At 35.3% G+C, this 24785-nt stretch overlaps 1 protein-coding gene and 1 pseudogene across 1 annotated transcript; both read left to right on the forward strand.

Moving 5' to 3' along the window:
* The first annotated feature begins 8719 nt into the window (after positions 1–8719).
* LOC123914864 lies at positions 8720–12495 on the forward strand (annotated as a pseudogene).
* A 9297-nt stretch (positions 12496–21792) lies between these two features.
* LOC123918810 (cyclin-B1-2-like) lies at positions 21793–24097 on the forward strand. Its single transcript, XM_045970961.1, has 4 exons — positions 21793–21997; positions 22281–22381; positions 22907–23004; positions 23782–24097. The coding sequence occupies exons 1-4, from the start codon at positions 21869–21871 to the stop codon at positions 23880–23882; spliced, it is 429 nt and encodes a 142-aa protein (XP_045826917.1). The 5' UTR covers positions 21793–21868; the 3' UTR covers positions 23883–24097.
* The last annotated feature ends 688 nt before the right edge of the window (positions 24098–24785 follow it).

A 24785-nucleotide genomic window follows, 5' to 3' on the forward strand; every position in this document is an offset into this window, starting at 1 on the left:
CTAGACACCTCCCCTCTCTTGGATCACCCAAGCTTATGCTTAACCACTCTCACCTTAGATTGAACGATGATTCTTGGCCTCTAAACTCTTCTCCTTGCTCGAGTTCTTCTAGCTCTCCTAGGGTTCTTGCTTCTAAGCTCACAACCTTCAACTTCTCATGAAAAACAAGTTATGAGACTATTCCTTGGTTTGACTTGCTACTTATACCACTCTCTAATTCTCTTGGTTCAAGCCCAACTTGCCTAAGCCCACTAAGCTTCTATCACACGCCCAAGCCCACTAACATGGCAAAGGTTTCGCTCACAAACTTATGTTCGCGATAAATAATTATACGTCGCGTAAATAGATATTTAACACTAACCCAAAATATATGCATATATATAAAATATCGATTTACTAAAAAATCGGGTCGTTACAACTCTACCCCCCTTAAAAGAATTTCGCCCTCGAAATTACCTAAGAGATAAAACAGAGAACGAACCCTCAACGCGGCATCTTCGGTTTCTTGCATACCGGACTCTTGTGACCTTCCTCGCCACAATTGAAACAAAACACTTTCACCCGACAAGCATCGGCCTTGTGCCCAAACTGTCCACAACTGAAACACTTGTCGCTTTTCCTCGGGCAATCATATGACATATGACCCCGCTCTCCACATTTGTAACAACTTCCACTTCCTTGCTTCTTCTTTCCACTTCCATTGCCCTTGTTCTCATACGGCTTACCGCGATCCAAACCTTTTCCTTTCCTATCATTCAGAACCTTATAGTAGTTGGTCTTGGCTTTGCTATCTTCATCACAAATCCTTGCCTTGGTCATATGGGTCGGAAAATCCCTGATTTCAGAAAATCCAATCAAAAGCTTGATATCCGGACGAAGTCCACTCTCGAACTTGACACACTTATCCTCTTCGGCTTCCACCGTGTTGTAGTGTGGACTAAACACACACAAAGCTTCAAACTTAGCCGAATACTCGGCGACCGATAAATTTCCTTGCTTGAGCTCCATGAACTCGATCACTTTCTTGTTCTTCACATCAGCCGGAAAGTACTTCCTTAAAAATTCCCTTTTGAAAGTTTCCCAAACGATAGCAACACCGTCCACTCCTATCCTGAGTCTCACATTCCTCCACCAAACGATTGCCTCCTCTCTAAGGGCATAAGTTCCCAAAGTAGTCTTGTTCTCCTCAGAACAACCCATTGCTTCAAAGATGATCTCAACCTCATCTAACCACTTGATAGCTCCCTCCGGGTTATAGCCTCCGGTAAACAGAGTTGGTTTATGTGACATAAACCTTTCCAATCTTTTCTCACTATCCCTTCTCGGGTCATTATCCCTTACCACCAATGTAGTCAAAGCGGTCAAAGCTTGTGCAATCTGAGCGTTGGTCCTAGCAGCAGCCATGATTCCTGAACGAATCACAACTCGACGTTAGAATGTATTAACAGTGTACCCAACACATGCTTCATACAAGAGAAAGAAAATCCTAATGGCTCACATGAACCGACCTGCTCTGATACCAACTATTGTAACACCCCGAACTAACTACCCTTAAAAACGTGATCTTAAAAACTTTTTAAAGATAAGTAGCCGGAGCGCTACGGAAAACATTTTCAAAAACGATCGTGCACATGACACGAAACGTCGCAGCGGAAAACATAACATAAAGGATTTTCAAAGCAATGAACAAAATAGTTCAAAAGATAATTCATTTACATAAAACATAAGTTAAGATGTTCACATCGATATACGACGGAATACAAACGATCCCCGACTCGATGTTACAACATACCAGAGCACTAATATACATCACAACCCAACTAAACTTAACAAAACTATACAAAGGTAGCCTACACTAGCTCCTCACCAAAAGTGCTCCACACCAAAACGATCTGCAGCTAAAGCTCGATTGAAACCTCGACCTGAATACCTGAACCCCCAAAGGTCCAGCACATAACAAATAGGTAGAGAGTTAGTAAACATAATCACATACATACGAATATAGAAACGCACCTATATTCAACCTATCACGTATTACTAACTCACACACATGCCTCAATAAGCAATACACCAGATAACACATACTCACAAATACACAACCAGATAGTTTCACGTCGTTTCGGACAACACAAAGAACTCACGTAACACATAACACATAATTGCACATTTACTCAAATGCGACTAATGCCAAACATTCAATGTCATGCCAACCTAGACACGACTAATGCATGTGGTACCATCTTCTTTATCAAGGAACTTACCATTGATATTCTTCTTTATTGGACAAGTCCATTATCCTTCTTTATCAGACAAGTCTGATATCCCTAAATAATGCATGAATTTATGAATGCCATGCATTTACCAAACATATGATAATCACTTAGCACGAAGCTACTGCTCACTACATGGATAACATAATCCATTAAACTTCTTTATCAGATAAACTGATATTCTTCTTTATCGGACAACCCGATATACAATATACATACTCTTCTTTGACATTTTATATAAATGCCATCACACAACACAATTATTAAACATATAATAATTCCAAACCAAAACGAAATCAAATACATGGATACACACACTTTACAAACATCAGCAAAAATTGCTGTCACAGAGGCCTTCGCTAAGCGAGGGCTTAGCGAGACATGGCGAACCTCACCAGGAAGTCACCTACTCATGGCGAGCATTGGCGAGCTTCAGCGAACATGTTCGCTACAGCGAACTCCTGGTCGCTTAGCGAACTACACCAGAAAAATATCTGTTCTTGAGTTTCAATAAGGCGGTTTAACCTTAAATCCACTCAAAAATACATCTAGACATGTTATAAATTCTTATAAACAGCTAATTCAAGCATATATGGTATCAAGGAACATTAATCATCCCTTCCAAACATCCAAATACATCAAACACTCAAAATCATGTCAATTTCTTGCAAAATAAGCAAAGTTGCATAAACATGCAAAACCATCATCAAACATATACATATTCCCTCCTAGATGTTCATTAAGCATACTAAGATGAAAAGACATGTTTATGATAAAGAAATTTCACCCAAAACCCCAAAGAAATTGGATGAGAGAGTTTGGGAATGGAGGCTAGACACCTCCCCTCTCTTGGATCACCCAAGCTTATGCTTAACCACTCTCACCTTAGATTGAACGATGATTCTTGGCCTCTAAACTCTTCTCCTTGCTCGAGTTCTTCTAGCTCTCCTAGGGTTCTTGCTTCTAAGCTCACAACCTTCAACTTCTCATGAAAAACAAGTTATGAGACTATTCCTTGGTTTGACTTGCTACTTATACCACTCTCTAATTCTCTTGGTTCAAGCCCAACTTGCCTAAGCCCACTAAGCTTCTATCACACGCCCAAGCCCACTAACATGGCAAAGGTTTCGCTCACAAACTTATGTTCGCGATAAATAATTATACGTCGCGTAAATAGATATTTAACACTAACCCAAAATATATGCATATATATAAAATATCGATTTACTAAAAAATCGGGTCGTTACATACTCCATGAGATACGCGCCCAAAATGCACTAAATCAAGAGCGCGATGGATTATTTTATGCCATGCATCAACAACAAGAGGAGATGATGGAACGAATGACATTCATGCAAGCCCAGCAAAACCAAATCCTTCAAAACCAACACGAGATGCAGGGCTATTATCATAGATGGGAGAGCTCAGAAGAGCACCGTCAACAACAGCTCGACAATGTCATACAAGAGCTAGGCGGTTTGAGGCTTCAGTTCAACAATTTCCAAAACCATCAACAGCCTCCCTCATGATCTATCACAGGTTTTACGCTCCAATTCTGCTCTTGAGTCGCAACAGTGAGGACACTGTTGGATTTAAGTTTAGGGGAGTATTCTACTATCTTTATTTACTTTTAATTTTTAGTTATTTGAATTTTTATTTCCTTTCGCATAATAAAAAAAAATTGAATTTATAGTATATTCTTTGGTTTTTCTAAATTTTTCCTTTTCTTGAGCCAAATTAAATTTTTTTCCAAAGACTTAGGATAATAGCTCACTTAGAAAGTATATAGGTTAAGAAAAGAGAAGAGGCTAAGTTAAGGAATTTAGGGAATTTTACAACAAAATCGGTATTTTTCCAACACCCAGAAGTCTCCCTAGTATAGATATCAATTTGAATAACCATTGTGCCAAAATCTCTTGATTTAAATTTGTGGAATCCTTTAGTAGTTTATCTATCCAGTCGGACACCATCTATAAAGTCACACATTAAGTAGGTTTGTCGATGAATATAAGCGAATCATCTAAGCAAATTCTTAAGGTCATACTGTGGTAATACGGTTAAACCTTAAAGAAAAAATATGAGGTCATACTGTGGTAATACGGTTAAACCTTAAAAAAATATTTATATGATTGCTAATACAAAAATTTGTATCATCAAAATTTGTATCATCAAGCTATTTGCGAGTTGAAAAAGATGAACAAAGACGCTAACCGGCTTTCTTACCATGTGTGTGACATAGATAAAGGGTCTTAATGTGACTGTCTAGAATGAAAAAGGATGAAACAAAGGAGAAGACTTAGATTTTAGTACAACGGCATGATCCAAATTCGATATGTATAAGAGGGAGAACTTTGTGTGTCGTTGAAATACCCTTCTTGATTGTGTAAAGAACCTAACTAATTAATCTTAGCCGATTTGAATTTCTGACCACGTATGAGTACTTGTGATGTTATTTTTCTCTAAGTCTGTGTGTGTGAGTTGCTTCGCATTTCAAATGTTTTCTATATGCAAGCTAAATTGCTTGAGGACAAGCAATGGTTCAAGTTTAGGGGAGTTTGATACACCTAAAAATATACTATTTATTTAGTTAATTTACTATTATATTTTATATGTTTTTATTTCGATTCCGAAGTTTTATTATATAAATAGTTACTTATTTCTCATATTTTAAATAAACAGATAAAAAGTGTACGAGTTGAAGAAAGGAGCGAAAACGGACCGCAAAGGAGCAAAAATGGACAAAAAGGCCACACATGTGCAGCCAATTGGGCCACACATGTGCAGCCCACAAATCAGCTCGCCAAGAAGCCCACATTGGCGCCCGCCAACTGGCCCAAGCTGCTGCTCGCCACTTGCAGCCCAGTGGCGGTCGCCACTCCCCTTTGCATCATGGCCATCCATCAGATCAAACGGTGACGCGCTATTCAACTATTAGTCCCACATCGGCCAGATTCTGTCTTTTCCTCCTTGTATTTTAGTATAAATAGGCTAGTTCTCTTCACTCAAAAAGATAACACTTGACTTGGAGAATTGAGAACTAGGCTTAGTACCACAAGGTTTTCTTCTCTAAAGTTGAGAGTTTAGTATTATTTTATTCTCCGTTGAGAATAAAATAAGTTTTTTTTATTTTCCTACTGTTACGCTGTCGGAGTCCGTACTCGAGATTCCTTTTGTAATTTCAGGTTCTTATTTTATTTATGGTCTTATTTATTTCTTGTCTTTATTTTATTGCTTTTATTTTATGCTTTTAATTTCTGTTTTTATTTTTATTATGTCTTTTTATTTATTTGCTTATTTTATTTTTATGTCTTTAGTTTTAGTTATGTCTAGCTAAATTTAGCGTTGCTAGGATGTGTAGTTAGTAGCTAATAGGGGTTCAGTAGTTAATTCGTGCTTAATGGTTTTCAACCACCAGTTTTAAATAAATACGTTTTCAAATAATTCGTCACGAGAGTGAGGATTATTTTAAAGGCAATAAACCAACATTGACGAGAGTTGAGGTTTAGGGTCGGATAGTTAAAACTGACCGTTAGTTCTAAAGTCCGCGAGAGCTATTTAGGATTAATGAGTTTTATATTGATTTTCAAAGGTACTTATATAGGTAAGTGAGTGTGTGAGAGCTGAGCATTTATTTTATCTAAGTATAACGCTAGTCAAGATTTGCGAGAGCTGAGATTAGTGTTTTTAAATCAAATATAATTCTTGAAAACCGGCGACTGTTTTATTTTCCTAAGCAGTTTTTAATTAAACGTTGACTATAATTCGTCACGAGAGTGAGAATTAATTAAAGTAAAAATCAATAGAGCGAGAGCGTGAGATTTCTACTAGATAGTAAAAACTGAACATTAAATCTAATTCGCAACGAGAGTTGGGATTAGAGTTAATTAAATTATATTGTTTTTCAAAGAGTATTTTATTAGCGGGTGTGAGGACGAGAGTTAAGCACCACCTTTATAATTTATAATACTAGTCAAGATTTGCGAGAGCTGAGATTGGTATTTTTAAAACAATATAGTTTCGAAAATTTAACAGTTAAGCTTAGCGCGAATTAAGCATTGAACCCTCTGAAGCAACTAATAGCACGTCCTAGCAATATTTCATTTACATATTAAAAATCTAAAAAAATATTTACTTTTCTTATTTTAATTATTCAATTAATCAAAAATCCTTCTAATCATTAGCCTTAGATTTACAAAGCAACACTAGAATACGGTAGGTCGATTATTGGTCCTTTGGGTTCGATATCTTTTAAAACTACACGACACGACTGTATACTTGCGGTCATTGTCGCGTCACACGATCAAACCCATACTACCCTTAAAAACGTAATATTAAAAACTTTTTAACAAGTGTAAAGGCAGAGTGCCACGCGGTAATTAAAACACAAGCATACACACAGAGCGTCATGAAGTTTAACATGAAAAGCAACAGCGGATTCAATAAAAACCAAGCATGCATATATATATATATACATAAGCCATATTCATCCCTAAGGATGTCACTTATACAAGAACTAGCATAACAAAAAGGTAACACCGATATACGATGAAAGCCAAGCGTAATCCCCGACTCGATGTTACATTACTAGAGCAGTTACTATTTACAAACTCTAGCCAAAAGCTAGCACTAAAAGGAGAAATCTATGCTAAGTCTCCTCACCAAAAGATACTTCAACGGCAAGCTAAAAACATCAGTCTAATCGTCGGCACAGTCCTCAGCCTGAATATCTGAACCCCCAAAGGTCCAGCAATTAACACAAAGCAGAGAGTTAGAAAAACATAATCGCATATCATACGAGCATAAGAAAGGCCTTACACTTTCGAACTATCATACATATTCTAACTCACGCCATACAATTACAGTATTAAATACATAGGAATTTACCTGGTATGCTACTTACAGCAAACACGTCAAAACCAGTCAAGTAATGTCACATAACAATTACCAAGTAATTGTGCATATACCCTAATGCAATCTAATGCCAATTAATTCACTGTCATGCCATCCCTAGACATGACTAAATGCATGTGGTACCAAGGCGTCTCACCAACGGTGGACCAAGAACAGTTTTATATCTTGCTGGATATGTCGGAACTTACCGAACCATCTTATCTCCCTTGGATAAGCCAACACAGTTTTATATCCTGTTGGATAGCAGCTCTGGATTCATGGATTCATCTAATCCGATCCTCGGCTTCATTATGGACACATAATCCATTTTCGTTATTGGAACCCAAGTTTCCAATGTTCACATACAATCATGAATGCATGTATGTATGCACATATCAACCATATGATATTCTCTAGCTCGAAGCTACTCTTTTATGAATGCGGGAACACAATCCTAACACATTCACTTAACATTACAAATTAATGCCAAAACATCACATTACTCACTTTAAACTACAACTCATTGCATACACGTACAAATCATATATTTTAAGCTTTGGTAATACACTATAATACCAAGGAAACATACCCCAATAGCCCAAATAAATTATAGGACTCCACAACAAAATTTGGAAAATCAGTTCCCTCGCTCAGCGAGAATCAGCGAACACCGGCGACCAAACGGCAGTGGTCATGGGATCCTGGCGAGCACTGGCGAGAGTCAGCGAGCTGGTCGCTATCTCTCGCTGAAGCCTCACTCAGCGACCACTCAAGAACATACACGCTCGCTAAAGCTCGCTGCAAGCTCGCTCAGCGACCGTGCATTTCCTGTGAGTTTTCCAAAGGCGGTTTAACATTGAAACCAACCAAAAATTCATCCAAACATGTTATAAATTCTCTTAAACAACAATTCCAAGCATATATGATATCAAGGAACATTAATCATCCCTTCCAAACATCCAAATACATCAAACAATCAAAATCATGCCAATTTCTTGGGTTTTAAGTAACATTCACCAACTTTTCAAATATGATTCAAACACATACATATTTTTCATGGAATCAAGCTAGTGATTAACACATACAAAGTGATGATGAAGAACATCATACTCACATGCAAAAACTTAATCAAAACCTAAAAGAAATTGAGTGAGAGAGTTTGGGAATGGAGATATAGACAATCTCCCCTCTCTTGGTCACTCAAGAATCATGAATTCTAATCTCTTACCTTAGCAAAGATGATGATCCAAGCCTTTCCTCTTCTCTCTTGCTCGTGATTCTCTCTCCCTCTTCCTAGGGTTTTTGCTTTGCTCTTGCTTACTAACTCTTCTAACTCAAAGAAAATAAGTTGTGATACTATTCATGGGTTTGACTTGGTTACTTATACTACTTCCTAAAGTCATGAACCAAGCCCAATTGGCTTAGGCCCATTGCCTTTCCACGCCCCAATCTTGGCCCAAAACTAAAGTTTCGCGCTTACTAATTATTCGTCGATCACTAAAAATAATTAAAAGCCAATTAATAAATCAAATAACATTTAAGAAATATAAATACGAAAAATGGGTCGTTACAAACTACGGCGTTTAACAACAACAGAGCTTTTTTCTACCAATCGTCTTGCCATGTTAACCAATGTTCGAGAGGAAGAAGTGAAATTGTTAGTTAAGCAAATATTCGAAGGGTGCAAAGGACAATTAATGTCAAAGGTTGATCTCAAAACAAAAACATTAGAACTTTCTTTCAACATCATGTTGAGAGTGATATCGGGGAAACGATACTATGGTGAGGACGCGGTTGCGTTAGAAGGAAAGGAGTTTCAAATTTTAATGAATGAATATGTAGAGCTTCTTGGAAATGGGAATTTGAATGATTTTTTTCCTATACTAAAATGGATTGATTTTCAAGGGAAGAAAAAGAAGATGGTGAATTTGATGAAAAAAATGGATTGCTTCCTTCAAAAGCTACTTGATGAGAAACGAATAAATTGGAGCAATGATCAAAGAAATATGACGTTGATTGATGTTATGTTGGACTTGCAACAAAAGGAGCCAGAATTCTATACACATGAAATAGTGAAAGGAGTTATTTTGGTGAGAATCCTTATCTACCGTTCAATTTCTTAGCAAATTTTTTTTTTTTGTTTTCTCTACTCTTTCCCTCGAAGATTTGAAGGTATTTTTTCAATAATCAATAAGAACAAGTTACATAAGTAAATATGCATGTGGTAGCATAATATCTAGAAATTTCACCCTCTGGGTAAATAAGTGGGGTGTCTAGAGTTCAAACTTCGACACCTGTATATATATACTATCAACTGAGTTAAGTTCACAGAGACAATTTTAACCAACTTTTTCTTCACATGCATATGAGTTGTTCGCATTGAATATTGAGTAAATACTTTCAAATTTTCAACTAAGTTAAGTCTCACCATTTTTGTTGTCAACAAATTTTATTTAGCAATAATCAAAATTTCAAAATCACTAAATCCAAATTATTCTTATTATCATTCGTCTTGATTTTTTTCTTCCTTGTATTTTTTGAAGAACTTTTTTCTTCTTGTATTAGTATACTTCCTCGTCATAAATGTCATTTAAAAAAAATTGTGCTTAAATGTGGATGAAGTAGGCAGTACAAGTGGTACTAAATTCCAATATAAAAATAAAAAAAAAAAGTCTTAAGGGACATAATAAGCTGCTCACAAATTCTCTCAAGAGTGTGATGGGTTTAAGTAGTGCAATGTGTACGTATTGTCGAGACATAGAAGAAACAACATTGTATGTCTTAAGGGACTGTCCTTTAGCTAAGGAGTTTTGGATGCAAGTTTTTCCGGTGCCTAGTAGAGGAGGTTTTTGTGGCAGAATTATGGGGGGTTCTTGAAGGGCTCAAATATGCTAGGAGATTAGGCTTTCATAAAGTGGAGCTAAGTATTGATTCAAAATCAGTAGTGCAAGTAATTACTTCTGGTTGCACCAGTAGCTCAATGGGAGGTACATTGGTGAAGCAAATTCAAAGGCTTCTAAATTTAGAATAGGAAGTAGAGGTGTCTGAAGCAAATAAGTGTGCGGATGCGATGACTAACTTGGGATGCTTGCTTGATTATGAGACAAGGACCTTCATAGCTTGCCCGTCTTTTCTTAGTGATATTATTTCATGAGATAGTATGGGGATCACTACCCCTAGATTAATTTATGTGTATTTTTTTTCTTTTGGGCTTAGGCCCTCGTTATTATAAAAAAAAATGGTACTAAATCCCCTATAAAAGGAAAAGAGTCAAATACACACACACAAAAAAATCTAGGGGTGTACGTGGGCCGGAATGGATTGGGTTTGGCCAAAACCAAAACCCAAACCACATATGGTACTCCGGGTTGGGTTTAGTAAAATAACCACCCGTTATAACATTGGGTCGGGTTGGGTAAATCCACTAATTTCCGGGTTGGATTGGGTTGGGTTGTGGGTTACCCAATTATTATTTTCTATTTTTTTATATTAAATATCTAAATGTTGAATCATCATATTTTTTCATAAAAAATAACTCAATCAATGTATTTTCTTGAAAAATAGGGTAACTTTTTTTCACTATAAAAAATAATCACCCTTTTTTTGTGTAAATCTACTAATTTACGGGTTGGATAGCGTGTTATCCAAATGATTTTTTTGCTTTTTTTAATATCAAATGACTAAACCCTGAATCACTATATTTGTTTATGGAAATTATTCAATTTTTTAAAATTTTAAAAAAATAATGCGATGAATTATCATATTTGTTCATAAAAATTATTCAATCTTTTTTATTTTCGTAAAAAATAGTATAACTCATTTTCAATATAAAAATATTTAATAATCAAATGAAAAAATCTTTAGTATTTTCATAAAAAAAATTCAAAAAACATAGCACCAGTGGGTTAGTGGGTTTTTTGGGTTGGGTCCGGTTTTAACCAAAACCCGATTTTTTTAATGGGTTTTTCATTTTTGAAATCCATATCCACCCACTTGCCCAACCCAACCCACTTTTTTGGGTTGGATTGGGTGGGTTTGACCGGATCGACCGGATTTGCCCAACCCATGTACACCCCTAAAAAAATCTATCTAAATCTAATAATGTGTTTGAATGAGGGATTTTAACGAGGCAAAGTAATGTTTTGAGGTAATTAAAATGATTTGTTAAAATTCATTATTTGAGTAATAATTTAAAGGATTTGTGAAATTCTAAGAATTTTGAAAATGATTTGTTCCTTCCAAAAATGAGGAATTTTAAAATGACACCTAATTAGAGAGAATTGACAATTCTCTTGTGTTTTTTTTTTTTTGTACAAATTTCTCTTGTGTTTCTAATTTGATTCAAATATAATATATTAAAATTCGAAAAAAAAATTGAATTTTTAAATGATTTAATAATAAAAACAGAAAAACTGTATTTTCAAAAAAGTCGATGCCGGACCATCACAGTCAACGTCGGAGCTCCGTAAATTGGTCAAAAAAGGGTATATTTATAAATTAAAATTTCACACTATGTGCAGGTAATGCTTGTAGCTGGCACTGAGACTGCAGCTACAACCATGGAATGGGCACTCTCACTTCTCCTAAACCATCCAGAAAAAATGAAGAAAGTAAAGGTTGAGATAGACGCTTATCTGAAACAAGATCAACTTATGAATGAATCAGATGCTATGAAACTAAACTACTTGCAAAAGGTAATTATGGAGACACTTCGTTTATACCCTGTGGTTCCATTATTAATACCACACGAGTCTTCCAATGATTGTATTGTTTGTGGATTTAATATACCAAAAGGGACAATGCTTCTTGTGAATCTATGGACACTACATAGAGACCCTAACTTATGGGTAAATCCAACATGGTTTGTGCCAGAGAGATTTGAAGAAGGTGAATTAGGTAATGATGAAATTTACAATATGCTTCCATTTGGTATTGGAAGAAGATCTTGTCCTGGTTCTGTTTTAGCAAAACGTTTTATGGGACATGCAATAGGATCTTTGATTCAAGCTTTTGAGTGGGAGAGAATAAGTGATGAAAAAATTGATGAGTGATGGAATAGGGCTTACAATGCCTAAAGTTGAACCTTTGGTTGCATTATGCAAGCCACGCCAAATTATGATCAAGGCTTTGTCCAATATGTAATGTAGCTTCCTACAATTTATGGTGCGGACATGCAAAGCTTCTTACCTGGTTTATTCTCATTGGTTGATGAGTAGATACTCTCAAATTATAAAGGGGTAAAATAATCCTCACCATAAATAAATAAAAGTGGACATAGAAAAATGGCGTTAAATTTCTACATAATGTCAACCTCAGGATGGAAATGTTGACATAAAGACACTCGAATTTTTTTTCTACCCCTACATTTATCTCTTTACCCCAACATATTTTAAAATATTTCATTCTACTCTTATATTAAAGTATGCTGGTATGTTAATTAAAGTGTGCCGATATGTTAAAAGTGTGTTGGTATGTTAATTAAAATGCGCTGTTATGTTAAAAGTGTGTTGGTAGGTTAAAACTGCATAAACAATGTGTTGGTATGTTAAAACTGCATCAAAAGTGTGCTGGTATGTTAAAAGTGACAAGCCGACAATACAATCAGTTTTGATAATTATTTCATAGAGGCTGAAATTTGTTTAATCCATAGGGACTTAAGATTCAAAATACATAGCATGAATCTTTACTGGTTAATGTCATTCCATCGGACTAGATTGCAAATAAACAAGAATTATACACAATAAAACACTGTCTGTCTATATAGAGGTGCTTTTACTCAGCAGATCCAGTCAGTTATTAGTTCCAACAGATTTTGACAAATGGACATTATATGTAAGCAACTCAGAGTTGCATGATGGACATGGTAGTATACTCTTAACAAGTTTGGTGCATGTAATTGTGTAACAGTCAAAACTTGAACCAGGCGCTGCTTCATACTCCTGCTCCATACTTCTATGGGAGAATGATGAAATTGTCGGAGAATAAATTAAACAAGACTTATTTATTTAGCTACATGTAAAATGATTTAGGAAAAAAGATAGAAATATGACCTTCTTTATGTATTCAAGTTCAGCATCATCTTCCAGGAAAAACGATAGAAATATGATGCAGTTTTAATATACCAGCACACTTTTGATGCAGTTTTAATATACTAACACACTTTTAACATACCAGCATACTTTTGATGCAGTTTTAACATACCAGCACACTTTTGATGTAGTTTTAACATACCAGCACACTTTTAACATATCAACACACTTTAATTAACATACCAACACACTTTAATATAAGGGTAGAATGAGAATATTTTAAAATATGTTGGGGTAAAGAAATAAATGTAGGGGTAGAAAAAAAATTCAAGACACCGATTATGGTGTGATTTGTGAATGTGTGTTTGAAATTAAAGTTATGCTTAACTACACATTTGGTCCCCTACGTTTATTTTAGGTTTTAATTTGGTCTCTTACGTTTAAAAAATATCAATTTGGTCCCTTACGTTTATTTTATGTTTCAAGTTAGTCATTTCTGTTAGTTTTGTCACTAACACCGTTTGAACAGTACACATGTCAGTGTGTCCAAGTGCCACGTGTCAGTCCACATATGCAAATTGGCTGCCACATGTGACAAAATTGACGGAAAGGACTAACTTGAAATCTAAAATAAACGTAAGGGACCAAATTGATACTTTTTAAACGTAAGAGACAAAATTGAAACCTAAAATAAACGTAAGGGACCAAGTGTATAGTTAAGTCTTAAAGGTAGTAGTTTTTTTTTTTAACCGCAGTTAAAGTTAATAGTACATTCACCACTTTACATATGATATTAAGGGCCCGTTTGGTGCGCAGGATAGGATAGTGATAGGATAAGATATAAAACATGATAAGGATAGGATATCAGCAGGATAACAGTTATCCTCAGTTATCCTATTTTATGTTTGGTGCACACAGGATAACAAACATGATAACTATTATATCATGTTTTTAAAATATATTTGCTCATAACAATATGATAAGATATATAAAATATTTAAATATGATAATTTTGTCATTTAAATATTTTATATATCTTATCATATTGTTATGAGCAAGTATATTTTAAAATATGGAATGTATTCAATATTTTCAATTTGTGTAGAATGAGAACAATTGAAAATTGTTCTCATTATTCAATATGGAATGTATTCAATATTTTCAATTTGTGTAGGAATGTTTCTAAAAACTCTTGTATATAAATATTTCAATCCAAAATTGTTGTGTAAAATTTTTACATCGATAATTTATCTATAACAATATATAAAGGGGATAAGGGAGTTTGGGCTGGATTTTTTTTGGTCCATTTTGCCCTTAACTTATAATTGCCCTTAACTTCCTCTTTTTTTTTATGGTTCTTTCATCTATATCTATTCTATACTATAATATATAAAAAGAATATATGAGTTTTGGGGTAAAATTTTCATAATACCAACATTACCCTTGCTTTTTTTTAGTAGCAACAAAAATCTTTTATTAACAAACTCACCATAACACAAGGCGTATCTTTTTTTTTTGGGCACATAAGTTAGACACAGGCAGGCGCGGTGTCTGGCCCGCTAGTATAATATAAATTTTCAATTTGATAAAAAAATTATATTCGCGTTATATTCTCTAAGTGGTTATAAACGAAAAGATAGAGAGGTGAGTGAGAGGAGGAAAGTTGTTATGAGTTTGTTAAGAGAGAAGTTCTCTCTGTATTAGAAGCTTTGCTCTAGTGTGTGTTCATAGAACTCTAGTTATTCCCTTTGTTTTTTGTTCTACTTCCATTGTATCCACCTATATATTTCAATAATAATTCTCTTTCCAATCAAAGAGTGAAGAGACCTTTATATTTTTATTATTTTGGGAAGAGATTGAGAATTTCGTGGAAGGATGTGTGCGATGTTAGAGAAGGTGGTGGAATGATGTATTTGATGTCAATTTTTTTTTTTTTAGTAGAGAACCGATGTTAATGATGTTATATGCAACAAAATTGCTCCTTTGAGTGTCTCTTTTTGTTTGAAGTTTATTAAATAATGTACTAAATTGAATTTTTGGTCTCCTTATTTTACATGTTCCACGATTTTGGTCCCCTTATTTAAAAATCAAACATGCATGCCACCTATTTTGATTTTTTTGTCTCCTGACAAAATGGGGTCAGGGGCAAAACTGCAAAAATAGGGGGCAAGAATGTTTAATTTTTAATTGGGGTGACCAAAATCGTGAAACATGTAAAATAGGGAACCAAAAATGCAAATTTGCCTAATTAATAGGCTTTCAATAAAAATAATTTGGTTCGTTGATGTTAGAAAACTAAACTCTTATCATTATTGAACTTCTTTGTTTATCAAATTATCAGAAGGTGTATTTACAATAATCTGAGACTCTTATATATAGAGCTCTGAGTTTGTACAGTTGGTAATGCCACCTAAGATAACTTCTTAACTAATCAAAGTGCCAAGTCAGCAATGTAAAACTAACTTCTAACAACTTAATCTAGGCAGTTACACAACTTGATCTAGGCAGTTACACTTTTGATTACACTATTAATCCAACAGTTCATATACTCTAATACTCCCCCCTCAAACACAAGGGGTTTCAACACAAGGAAACACTTTGAGTTTGTGTCTGATGGAAGCGTAGTTGGATGGGGATAGAGGCTTTGTGAGAGGATCTGCTAGCTGATCTGCTGCAGGAACATGAAGAACATTCAATTGCTTTGACAGAACTCTTTCTCTAACAAAGTGTATATCCAATTCAATATGCTTGGTTCTTGAGTGAAGCACAGGATTGTGTGCTAAAGACACAGCACTCAGGTTATCACATAAAAGGGTTGGGGTGTGATAAGAAACCTGTAGTTCTTGAAGAATAGATTGAATCCAAAGCAGTTCAGCTGTAGTGTTGGCCATACTCCTGTACTCTGCTTCTGTGCTGGATCTGGCCACTAGCTGTTGCTTCTTGGATGCCCATGAAATCAAGTTGGATCCAAAATAAATGCAGGAACCTGAGGTTGACCTTCTGTCATCTTGGTCAGTTGCCCAATCTGCATCACTATATGCTCTTAATGAAAAGGGAGGGCTGGAGAGAGATGGTTGCAGTAACAATCCATGATTAAGTGTGCCCTTTAAGTATCGCAGAATACGTTTCACTGCTTTCCAATGTGATTCCAAAGGATGCGCCATGAACTGGCACACTTTGTTTACACTATATGCTGTGTCTGGTCTGGTTAAGGTAGCATATTGTAAAGCTCCAACTGTGGATCTATACAGTGTAGCATTTGTCATTGCATCAGTACCAAATTTAGTGAGTCTGCAGCTGCTTACCATTGGTGACCCAATGGGTTTACAATTGTCCATGTTTGTCTTAATGAGAAGATCTTTGACATATTTGGTTTGATGCAGTAGGAGACCTCCTGAAGGCTTGTGATGAACCTCAATACCCAGAAAGTAGTCTATTTCTCCTAGTTGTTTGAGAGCAAATTTGACATTGAGTTTGTGAATTAAATCTTTGACAAGATGAGAATCAGACCCTGTAATGAGAATGTCATCTACATATACCAGAACATAGGTGCAGGCTCCATGTTTGTGATGTACTAGTAAGGATGGGTCACATCTACTTTTGACAAAGCCCATTTGGAGAAGTGTATGAGTGAGTCTTTCATACCAAGCACGTGGGGCCTGCTTTAGGCCATACAAAGATTTGTGTAATTTGCAGACTAAAGTTTTGTCAGAGTTTTCAAATCCAGCAGGCTGTGACATGTATACTTCTTCTTGCAGTAGGCCATTTAAGAAAGCATTATTAATGTCTATTTGTTGGACAGACCATTTGTAAGTGATAGCTAATGTGAGAATGAGTCTTACAGTAACAGGTTTGATGACTGGTGAGAAGGTTTCAGTGAAATCAAACCCAGGAGTTTGAAGAAACCCTTTAGCTACTAACCGTGCTTTGTACTTGTTGATAGATCCATCAGGATTTTCTTTGACCCTGAATATCCACTTACACCCAATAGCTTTCTTGTGGGGTGGGAGAGGCACTAAGGTCCAAGTGTTGTTGTCAACTAAGGCTTGGTATTCACTTTGCATAGCTTGGAGCCATTGAGGGTCAGCTAATGCACTTTTAATTGTGGTTGGTTCAATGCTGGCTGCAAAGGTTTTGGGTTTCAAATTACCAGTTTTGCCTCTGGTCACCATAGGATGGTCATTGTGATTTGAGATCATGGATGTTGATGGTTTACTGGTTTGAATGGGTTGGTTGTTAATTTCTGTGGTAGTGAGAGGTGGGTTATTTTGTGTCATGAGTGAGGGTGAATCATGAGAGTTGATATTGTGATGTAATATACTGTCAGATACATTGTTTTTGACAGTGTTGGTAGGAAACAAATTTGTGTAAGGAAATTTAGACTCATCAAAGATTACATCTTTGGAAACAAAAATTTTGCCATGTTCATCAAGACATTTGTGACCTTTGTGTTGGGGAGATACACCTAGATATATGCAAGGACTGGACCTATATTGTAGTTTATTTTTGTTGTAGGGTCTTAGGTGTGGGAAACATAAGCAGCCAAAAGTTTTGACTTGAGTGTAATCAGGACAAGAATTAAAGAGGGCATGATGTGGTGATTTGAAAGAAGACAAAGAACTGGAGGGTAGTTTGTTAATCAAGTACACAGCTTGAGTAAAGCTATGATCCCAAAAGGTCAGAGGTAGGGAAGCTTGAGATAATAAAGTGAGTCCCATTTCTACTATTTGTCTGTGTTTTCTCTCAACAGTCCCATTTTGGTGGGAGGTGTGAGGACAGGTAATTCTATGTTGGATACCTAAAGAGTTAAGTAGAGTGGTGAAGGATCTAAATTCACCACCCCAGTCAGATTGAAGGGCTTTGACAGATGCTTGAAACTGATTTTGAATGTAATTTAAGAATTGAGTAAAGGCCTTTAAAGCATCTGACTTTTGATTTAAGAAATAGATCCAAGTGTATTTGGTGTAAGTGTCAACAAAAGTAATATAATAGCTGTAGCCATAGTAAGAAACAAAGGGAGCTGGGCCCCACAAGTCACAATGAATTACTTCAAAGGGTTTAGTGTAAATAGTACTAGAAACAGGGGCATGGAGTCTATGAGATTTACCAGCACAACATGAAACACAAGGAGTAATAGCAGTTTTATTTGAGTAAGGAATATTACACCATTTCAAAACAGTTTCAACAGCTTTATTGTGGGCATGGCCTAGTCTTAGGTGCCAAGTATAGAAGCTATTATCTAAATTTATAATGGATAAAGCATTGTTACAATGGACAGTATTATTCAAAGCAGAAAAATGACTAGAAATAGGACTATCTGACTTATGCAGAGATGAAGTAGAACTTGACTGATGGCTGAAGTTGTTACTCAGAGTAGGAGTGAATTCAAAGGGCTGGAACTTGTATAATCCATCAGGTCCAACAGTGCCCTTTAGCAAGATTTGCTTAGAATCCTGAGATTTTACATAGCAAAAATGAGGGTGGAACTCAAAAAATACATGATTGTCTTGAGCAAACTTACTTACAGATAGCAAATTCTTAGAAATGCTAGGAACATGCAATAAATCATGAAGTTTTAAGTGCACATTAGGATTATATGGAGAATAAAAATTGGCATAGCCTAGAGATTTGATTGACACACCTTGGCCGTTTCCCATTGTGACTTGATCTTGTCCTTGATATGGTATACGGTAAGCAAGATTTTGAGGGTTAAAAGTGAGGTGATGTGAGGCACCCGAGTCAGGGTACCATGATGCAGATGAGACAGTGTCAATGTCAGGAATATGAGTATAATACTGTGGTATGGCTAAGTTTGCAGAGGGACGGGCATAAGGGTTGAAGTGTGAGGGACGAGGGGCAAAACCAGCATTGTATCCACGTGCATTAGGTCTAGAGTTGGGAGGTTCATACCTGTGCCAACAATTTGCAGCATCGTGATTAGGTTTAGCACAGATTTGGCATTGAACTTTCTTTGAATTAGACTTGAATTGAGCTTTTCCACGTCCTCTGCCGCGTCCTTTTCCACGTCCTCTGCCGCGAGATACATTAACATTGTAGTGTTCAGTGCCTATTTCTTGTTCATCAGCATCATCACTAGAATTGCTATTCTTGGATTCTTTGTGCGCTATATTTGCTGAAACACTTGGATTGGTTAATTCTTGACGAAATTTCTCGAATTGAACCTCCTGAAGCAAGAGTAACGCTTCAACATCTTCCACAGTTGGTGATTCAAACCTGCTGTATACCATCATCACAAAGGAATTGAACTCTTCTGGTAATCCTTCAAGAATAGCGTCCACTTGTTCTTGCTCAGATACAGTATCTCCAACCACAATTAGCGAATTAACTATCGATTTTATGCGAAGCAGATATTCATTTACAGATCTTGCAAGCTTCTTGGTATTTTTCAGTTCAGAACGTAATTGTCTAGTGCGTGATTTCAGAACAGAATTGAAATACTTATGAATTTTATCCCATACCTCATGCGAGTGCTTGCAGTGGAGAACCCGAGGGAGAACTGCATCAGAGATGGTAGAAAGAAGCCAAGTGAAGAGACGCTGATCTTTGAACAACCATTTTTGATACTCTTCAGAGAATTTTCCGTCCAATCGATCGGTAACAGACGCGAATTGTAGCGGAATATCGGGATTGACGACGAACTTGTGGAGGTTATGCGCGGTGATGACGCCATTAACCTGTTGGTTCCACAGAAGATAGTTCTTTTCATCCAATTTAATGGTGAGAGCATGTGTTAAACCTGATTTGGTTGATTCTTTGACGGTGGTTGGTAGATCTGAGGCGGTGGTGGAATCAGCAATTGAAGGTTCAGTGGTTGATTGAGCGTTTGCCATGGAGGAAGACGATGAATCTTGATGGATTTTGCGGAAGCGAAAGGGAACGAACGAGATTGAACCCTAGAGGCTCATTGATACCATGTTAGAAAACTAAACTCTTATCATTATTGAACTTCTTTGTTTATCAAATTATCAGAAGGTGTATTTACAATAATCTGAGACTCTTATATATAGAGCTCTGAGTTTGTACAGTTGGTAATGCCACCTAAGATAACTTCTTAACTAATCAAAGTGCCAAGTCAGCAATGTAAAACTAACTTCTAACAACTTAATCTAGGCAGTTACACAACTTGATCTAGGCAGTTACACTTTTGATTACACTATTAATCCAACAGTTCATATACTCTAATAGTTGAAGAATGACTAATTCCGATCATTTGTTCTTTGTTGCAATTTTTCTCATTCTCTCTGAAATAAAATTCTTAGGTGGTTAGGTGTGATTGGTAATGTTGTTGGTGATCACACTTTTGTAATTTTGTAATATTATGTTTTTCGTAAAGAATTTCGACCAGGTTTACAAGTGATTTGGTTGACTTGTTGGATTCTTTGGAAGTAGAGGTGGGAGCCGACCTACCAAGACTTAAGGTCTAGCTTACATAGGCTCAGGCCAGACCAACCTATTTCTTTAAATAGAGCAGGCCAAAACTTTTTTATAAGCTATTTAGTTAAATAGGTCGGACTGCAAGCCATTAAAAAAACCTTTTAGCCTGTTTGGCCGACCTATTTAAATTAATATGTATAATATTTTTACTACTATTATTTATTATTATTGATATATTAAAATTTGTACTTTGATTAAATTATAAATTTATTAACTTTTGCAGTAGTTTAAGTTTATTAATCGACATTAGTTTTTCACAAATATAAATGTATATGTATTATTATAAATTAGAATTGAAATATGATGACATATATAGTCAAAGTCTCTAACATATCATGTTAAATATCAAAAGAACATTGATTTATTACTTCATAAGTATACTTAAAAATAAATATAATTATTTATTTAAATATGTTCACGTGAAATAGGCTTTTAAACAGGCTAAATGTCACACTAGGCTTTCAAAAGGCCAGGCTCAGGGCTTAAAATTTTTGACATGTTAGACTCAGGCTTGGCAAAGCCTAACTCGGCCTAACCTATTCCACCTCTATTTGGAAGGAAAGAAACAATAGGAGTTTTGCTCATAAAGATTCGTCGGTGTAGGTGTTGAGACAACAATCTTGCAATGACGAGTAATTTTATAAAAGAACTAATTTAACGCTATACAATATTCATCCTACAATAATTTTTTTTTTTTGAGGAAACGCCACGACCGGTGCTTACACATAGGTATTATACAGTTTAAAATATATTAAATTACAATTTTCTTAGTATAAAAATTTGATGAAGAACCAATTTCGTGAATGAACGAAAATAGAGAGATCAATTTCGTTAGCGAGTAAAAATAAGGAGATTGAACAAAATATTTTGTTTTAACAAAATCATTTTTTTTTTAAATAAACAAAATCAATATATTGAAAATAAATAAAAAACTAAGAAATCTCCATATTTTTGCCAAAATATTATTAGCATAACTGTATTTACTATTTACCGTGAAAAAAAATTGATTAATTAATTAATATTAATACTAACTTGTTCTCAAAAAAAAAATACTAACTTTTTTTTTTTTTTTTTACTAAATATTAATACTAACTTGATAACAAAGAAATCTCTTTTATTTAAGAAAATACAGTATATATAAAGGCTAGCTTGTTCCTCCTGTAATGTATTGTTAAACTTTTGATACTGAAAAAGAAGCGAATATCGAATCACAGAGAGATAGTTATGGAGGAAGCATCTAAGACCATTGCTCACCAAATCGGCGGTGTCCAAACCGATTCACTTCGCTTCGGACTCCCCGGAGTCAAAAGCGACATCGTTGGTGCTCACCCTCTCGAATCGTCTCTTCAATCTGTAACAATCTCTCTCTCTCTCTCTCTCTCTCTCTCTCTCTCTCTTTCCTTTTCAATTTCATGTTTTAATCATTCTCTGTTAATATTTATCCGATCTAATCAGTGTTTTTTCAATAGATTTATGTAATTTTTTGCTGTTAGTAATTCCCCCCTTTTTAATTAGGGTTTTGGAAAAAAAAAATTATTGAAGAAAACCTAAAAATAAGTTCTATTTAATTGAATAGGGGATTTTGTTTCTGTTATTGCAAGTTTGGTTTTTGAAGTGTTTTGTGTGTTTGTTTTAGGTAAGGGGGATGGAAGAAGCTATGAAGAGGCAATGCAAAGTGAATTTGTATGGATCTGCTTTTCCACTCAGAGAGGAACTTGACAGGCAAATACTTTCTAGGTATGAGTTTATGGAATTTTGATTATCTAATTTTCAAGTCTAGCTTCATATATTATTCATAAGTCGAAACTATTAATTGCAGACATGAAACCTTGTTTAAATTTGTAAGGTAGGGATTTCAGTCATGGTTCATATATTGGGGACATTGGACAAACAACGGTATAAGAATGTCAACAAAAGTGTGTTTGTATACAAAGGTGTAAACAACTATTATTGGTAACTACCAAGGGACATTGATATAGGGGCTGGGGTTCGAACCCTGGATTCCCCACTTCTCCACACTTATAGTGTGTGAGTCTAGCCACTAGGCTACCGGACCGGTAAAAAAATACTATTGCTATCTGAATGTGAGTAACTTAGATTGCCGTGTTGGCTAGCTGCCTCATGTGGTTGGGTGTGCAGAATTTTGAATCTTGGTAGAGATCTCGTGTTATTATTCTGTTGTAGAAAATATTTGGTTAAAGTATTTTTATCAAACAGGGAGAGAGTTGTTTGAATTTGATATAAAACCATTGTTGCTTGTAGGTTCCAGAGGCCTTCTGGAGTAATTCCTTCTTCAATGCTAGGTTTGGAGACTATTACAGGAAGTCTTGATCACTTTGGTTTCGAGGATTTTCTAAATGGTGATGCGACTTTCCTTTCATTCTTTTTTTGTTGTTTAGCAATTTTACTTTTCTTTTTCCTTTAGCTGAACTATGTATGGATTAATGTTAACATCTGACATGAACTCTATATTTAGGGTCCCTGCATGATCTAATTGTATTTCTATGTTAATGAGTTGTTTTTTTGATTTGTAACTTTAGGTCTTTTATGCATAACATGTGTGGTAAATCTTAAAACAAATATTCAACTTTATTAGATGTAGTTTATATTTTATATTCATCAAAATAAGGTGCTTTTAGGTAATAAGTAATTAAGTTCCTTTTTTTTTTTTTGAGATGATCAATTTTGCAAGGACATTCATGACACTTTAAAACACCAACCATGGTTGCAGAGTCTAACAGAGTACTAATATACACAGAAATTTTTAGATTTGATTCAAACTTATTGGGAATTTGCGTTGCTATTGAAATTTTGCACTGTATTACGATTTTTCTGAGCATTATAGTTTTAACATGACACTGTAAGATAGATGCATAGTTTGTATCCACCAGTTTTATTATTCTAAGCATGCAATGTTATTTTCAACACACCAAAAAAGTTATGAACAGACCACCCAAATCACAATTTTTTGAGTTTTAGCTATTGGATTCTGTCGTGAATTTAGGATCCATGATAAATATTTTACTGATTGAAATGTTATCTGTTGCTCAATACTTTTGGTTCATTGGCATATGGCACTTTGTTGTTGTTGGTACTTCTCTCTGCCCCTTTCTAAATGTTGTTAATGTTGTATGCAGACCCTCGTGAATCAGAGACTGTGCGGCCATTGGACATGCATCATGGAATGGAAGTCCGCCTTGGTCTATCAAAGGGACCGGTGTACCCAAGTATTATATAATCAAATTTTATTGTTATTCTAGTTCTGAGAAACGGGTATTTTATTGAAGCTTCTCGTTGTTCATTAGAAGTAAAGGGTCCAAGGAACTTGCATATTTACTTGTAGACTTGTGTTTGCCCATGTTTCAGATGCTATAAATGTTATGGTCTACATAAACACCGCATAATTTTGTCTTTCAAACGAATTCGATTGAGGTCAAATATGCATTTGCCTGATTTTCTGACAAAGCTATAAGCTAGTGTGTAAGCGAGTAAGCATCGAGAGGAATGAGACTTAAGCTAATTTGAGTAAACATCGAGAGGAATAATTCGAGATTAACAGTAATAGTAACTCAACTTTTACGAAGGTTTATATAGGTAAAAATATGCCACTTGTTTGTTTTGCTGACATTTATAATTTGTCCATTCCTATCCTATGATGTAAGAAGTGTAAGGTACCGTTTGACCTAACTTTTTTTCCTTTTCTTTTGAGCTTATGCAAACAGCTTATGCAATATAAATTAGATTTTATGCTATTTTATAAGTTCATACTAGTCAAAATTGTATTTTTATAAGCTATTTTATCATAAGCTACCTTGAAAAACTTATAATAATACATAAAAATTGCATAAGCTGTTTGCATAAGCTCATAAGGGAGTTTGGGCTGGATTTTTTTTGGTCCATTTTGCCCTTAACTTATAATTGCCCTTAACTTCCTCTTTTTTTTTATGGTTCTTTCATCTATATCTATTCTATACTATAATATATAAAAAGAATATATGAGTTTTGGGGTAAAATTTTCATAATACCAACATTACCCTTGCTTTTTTTTAGTAGCAACAAAAATCTTTTATTAACAAACTCACCATAACACAAGGCGTATCTTTTTTTTTTGGGCACATAAGTTAGACACAGGCAGGCGCGG

The sequence above is a fragment of the Trifolium pratense genome, linkage group LG3, assembly GCF_020283565.1.
Source record: "Trifolium pratense cultivar HEN17-A07 linkage group LG3, ARS_RC_1.1, whole genome shotgun sequence".
Taxonomy (NCBI): Eukaryota; Viridiplantae; Streptophyta; class Magnoliopsida; order Fabales; family Fabaceae; genus Trifolium; species Trifolium pratense.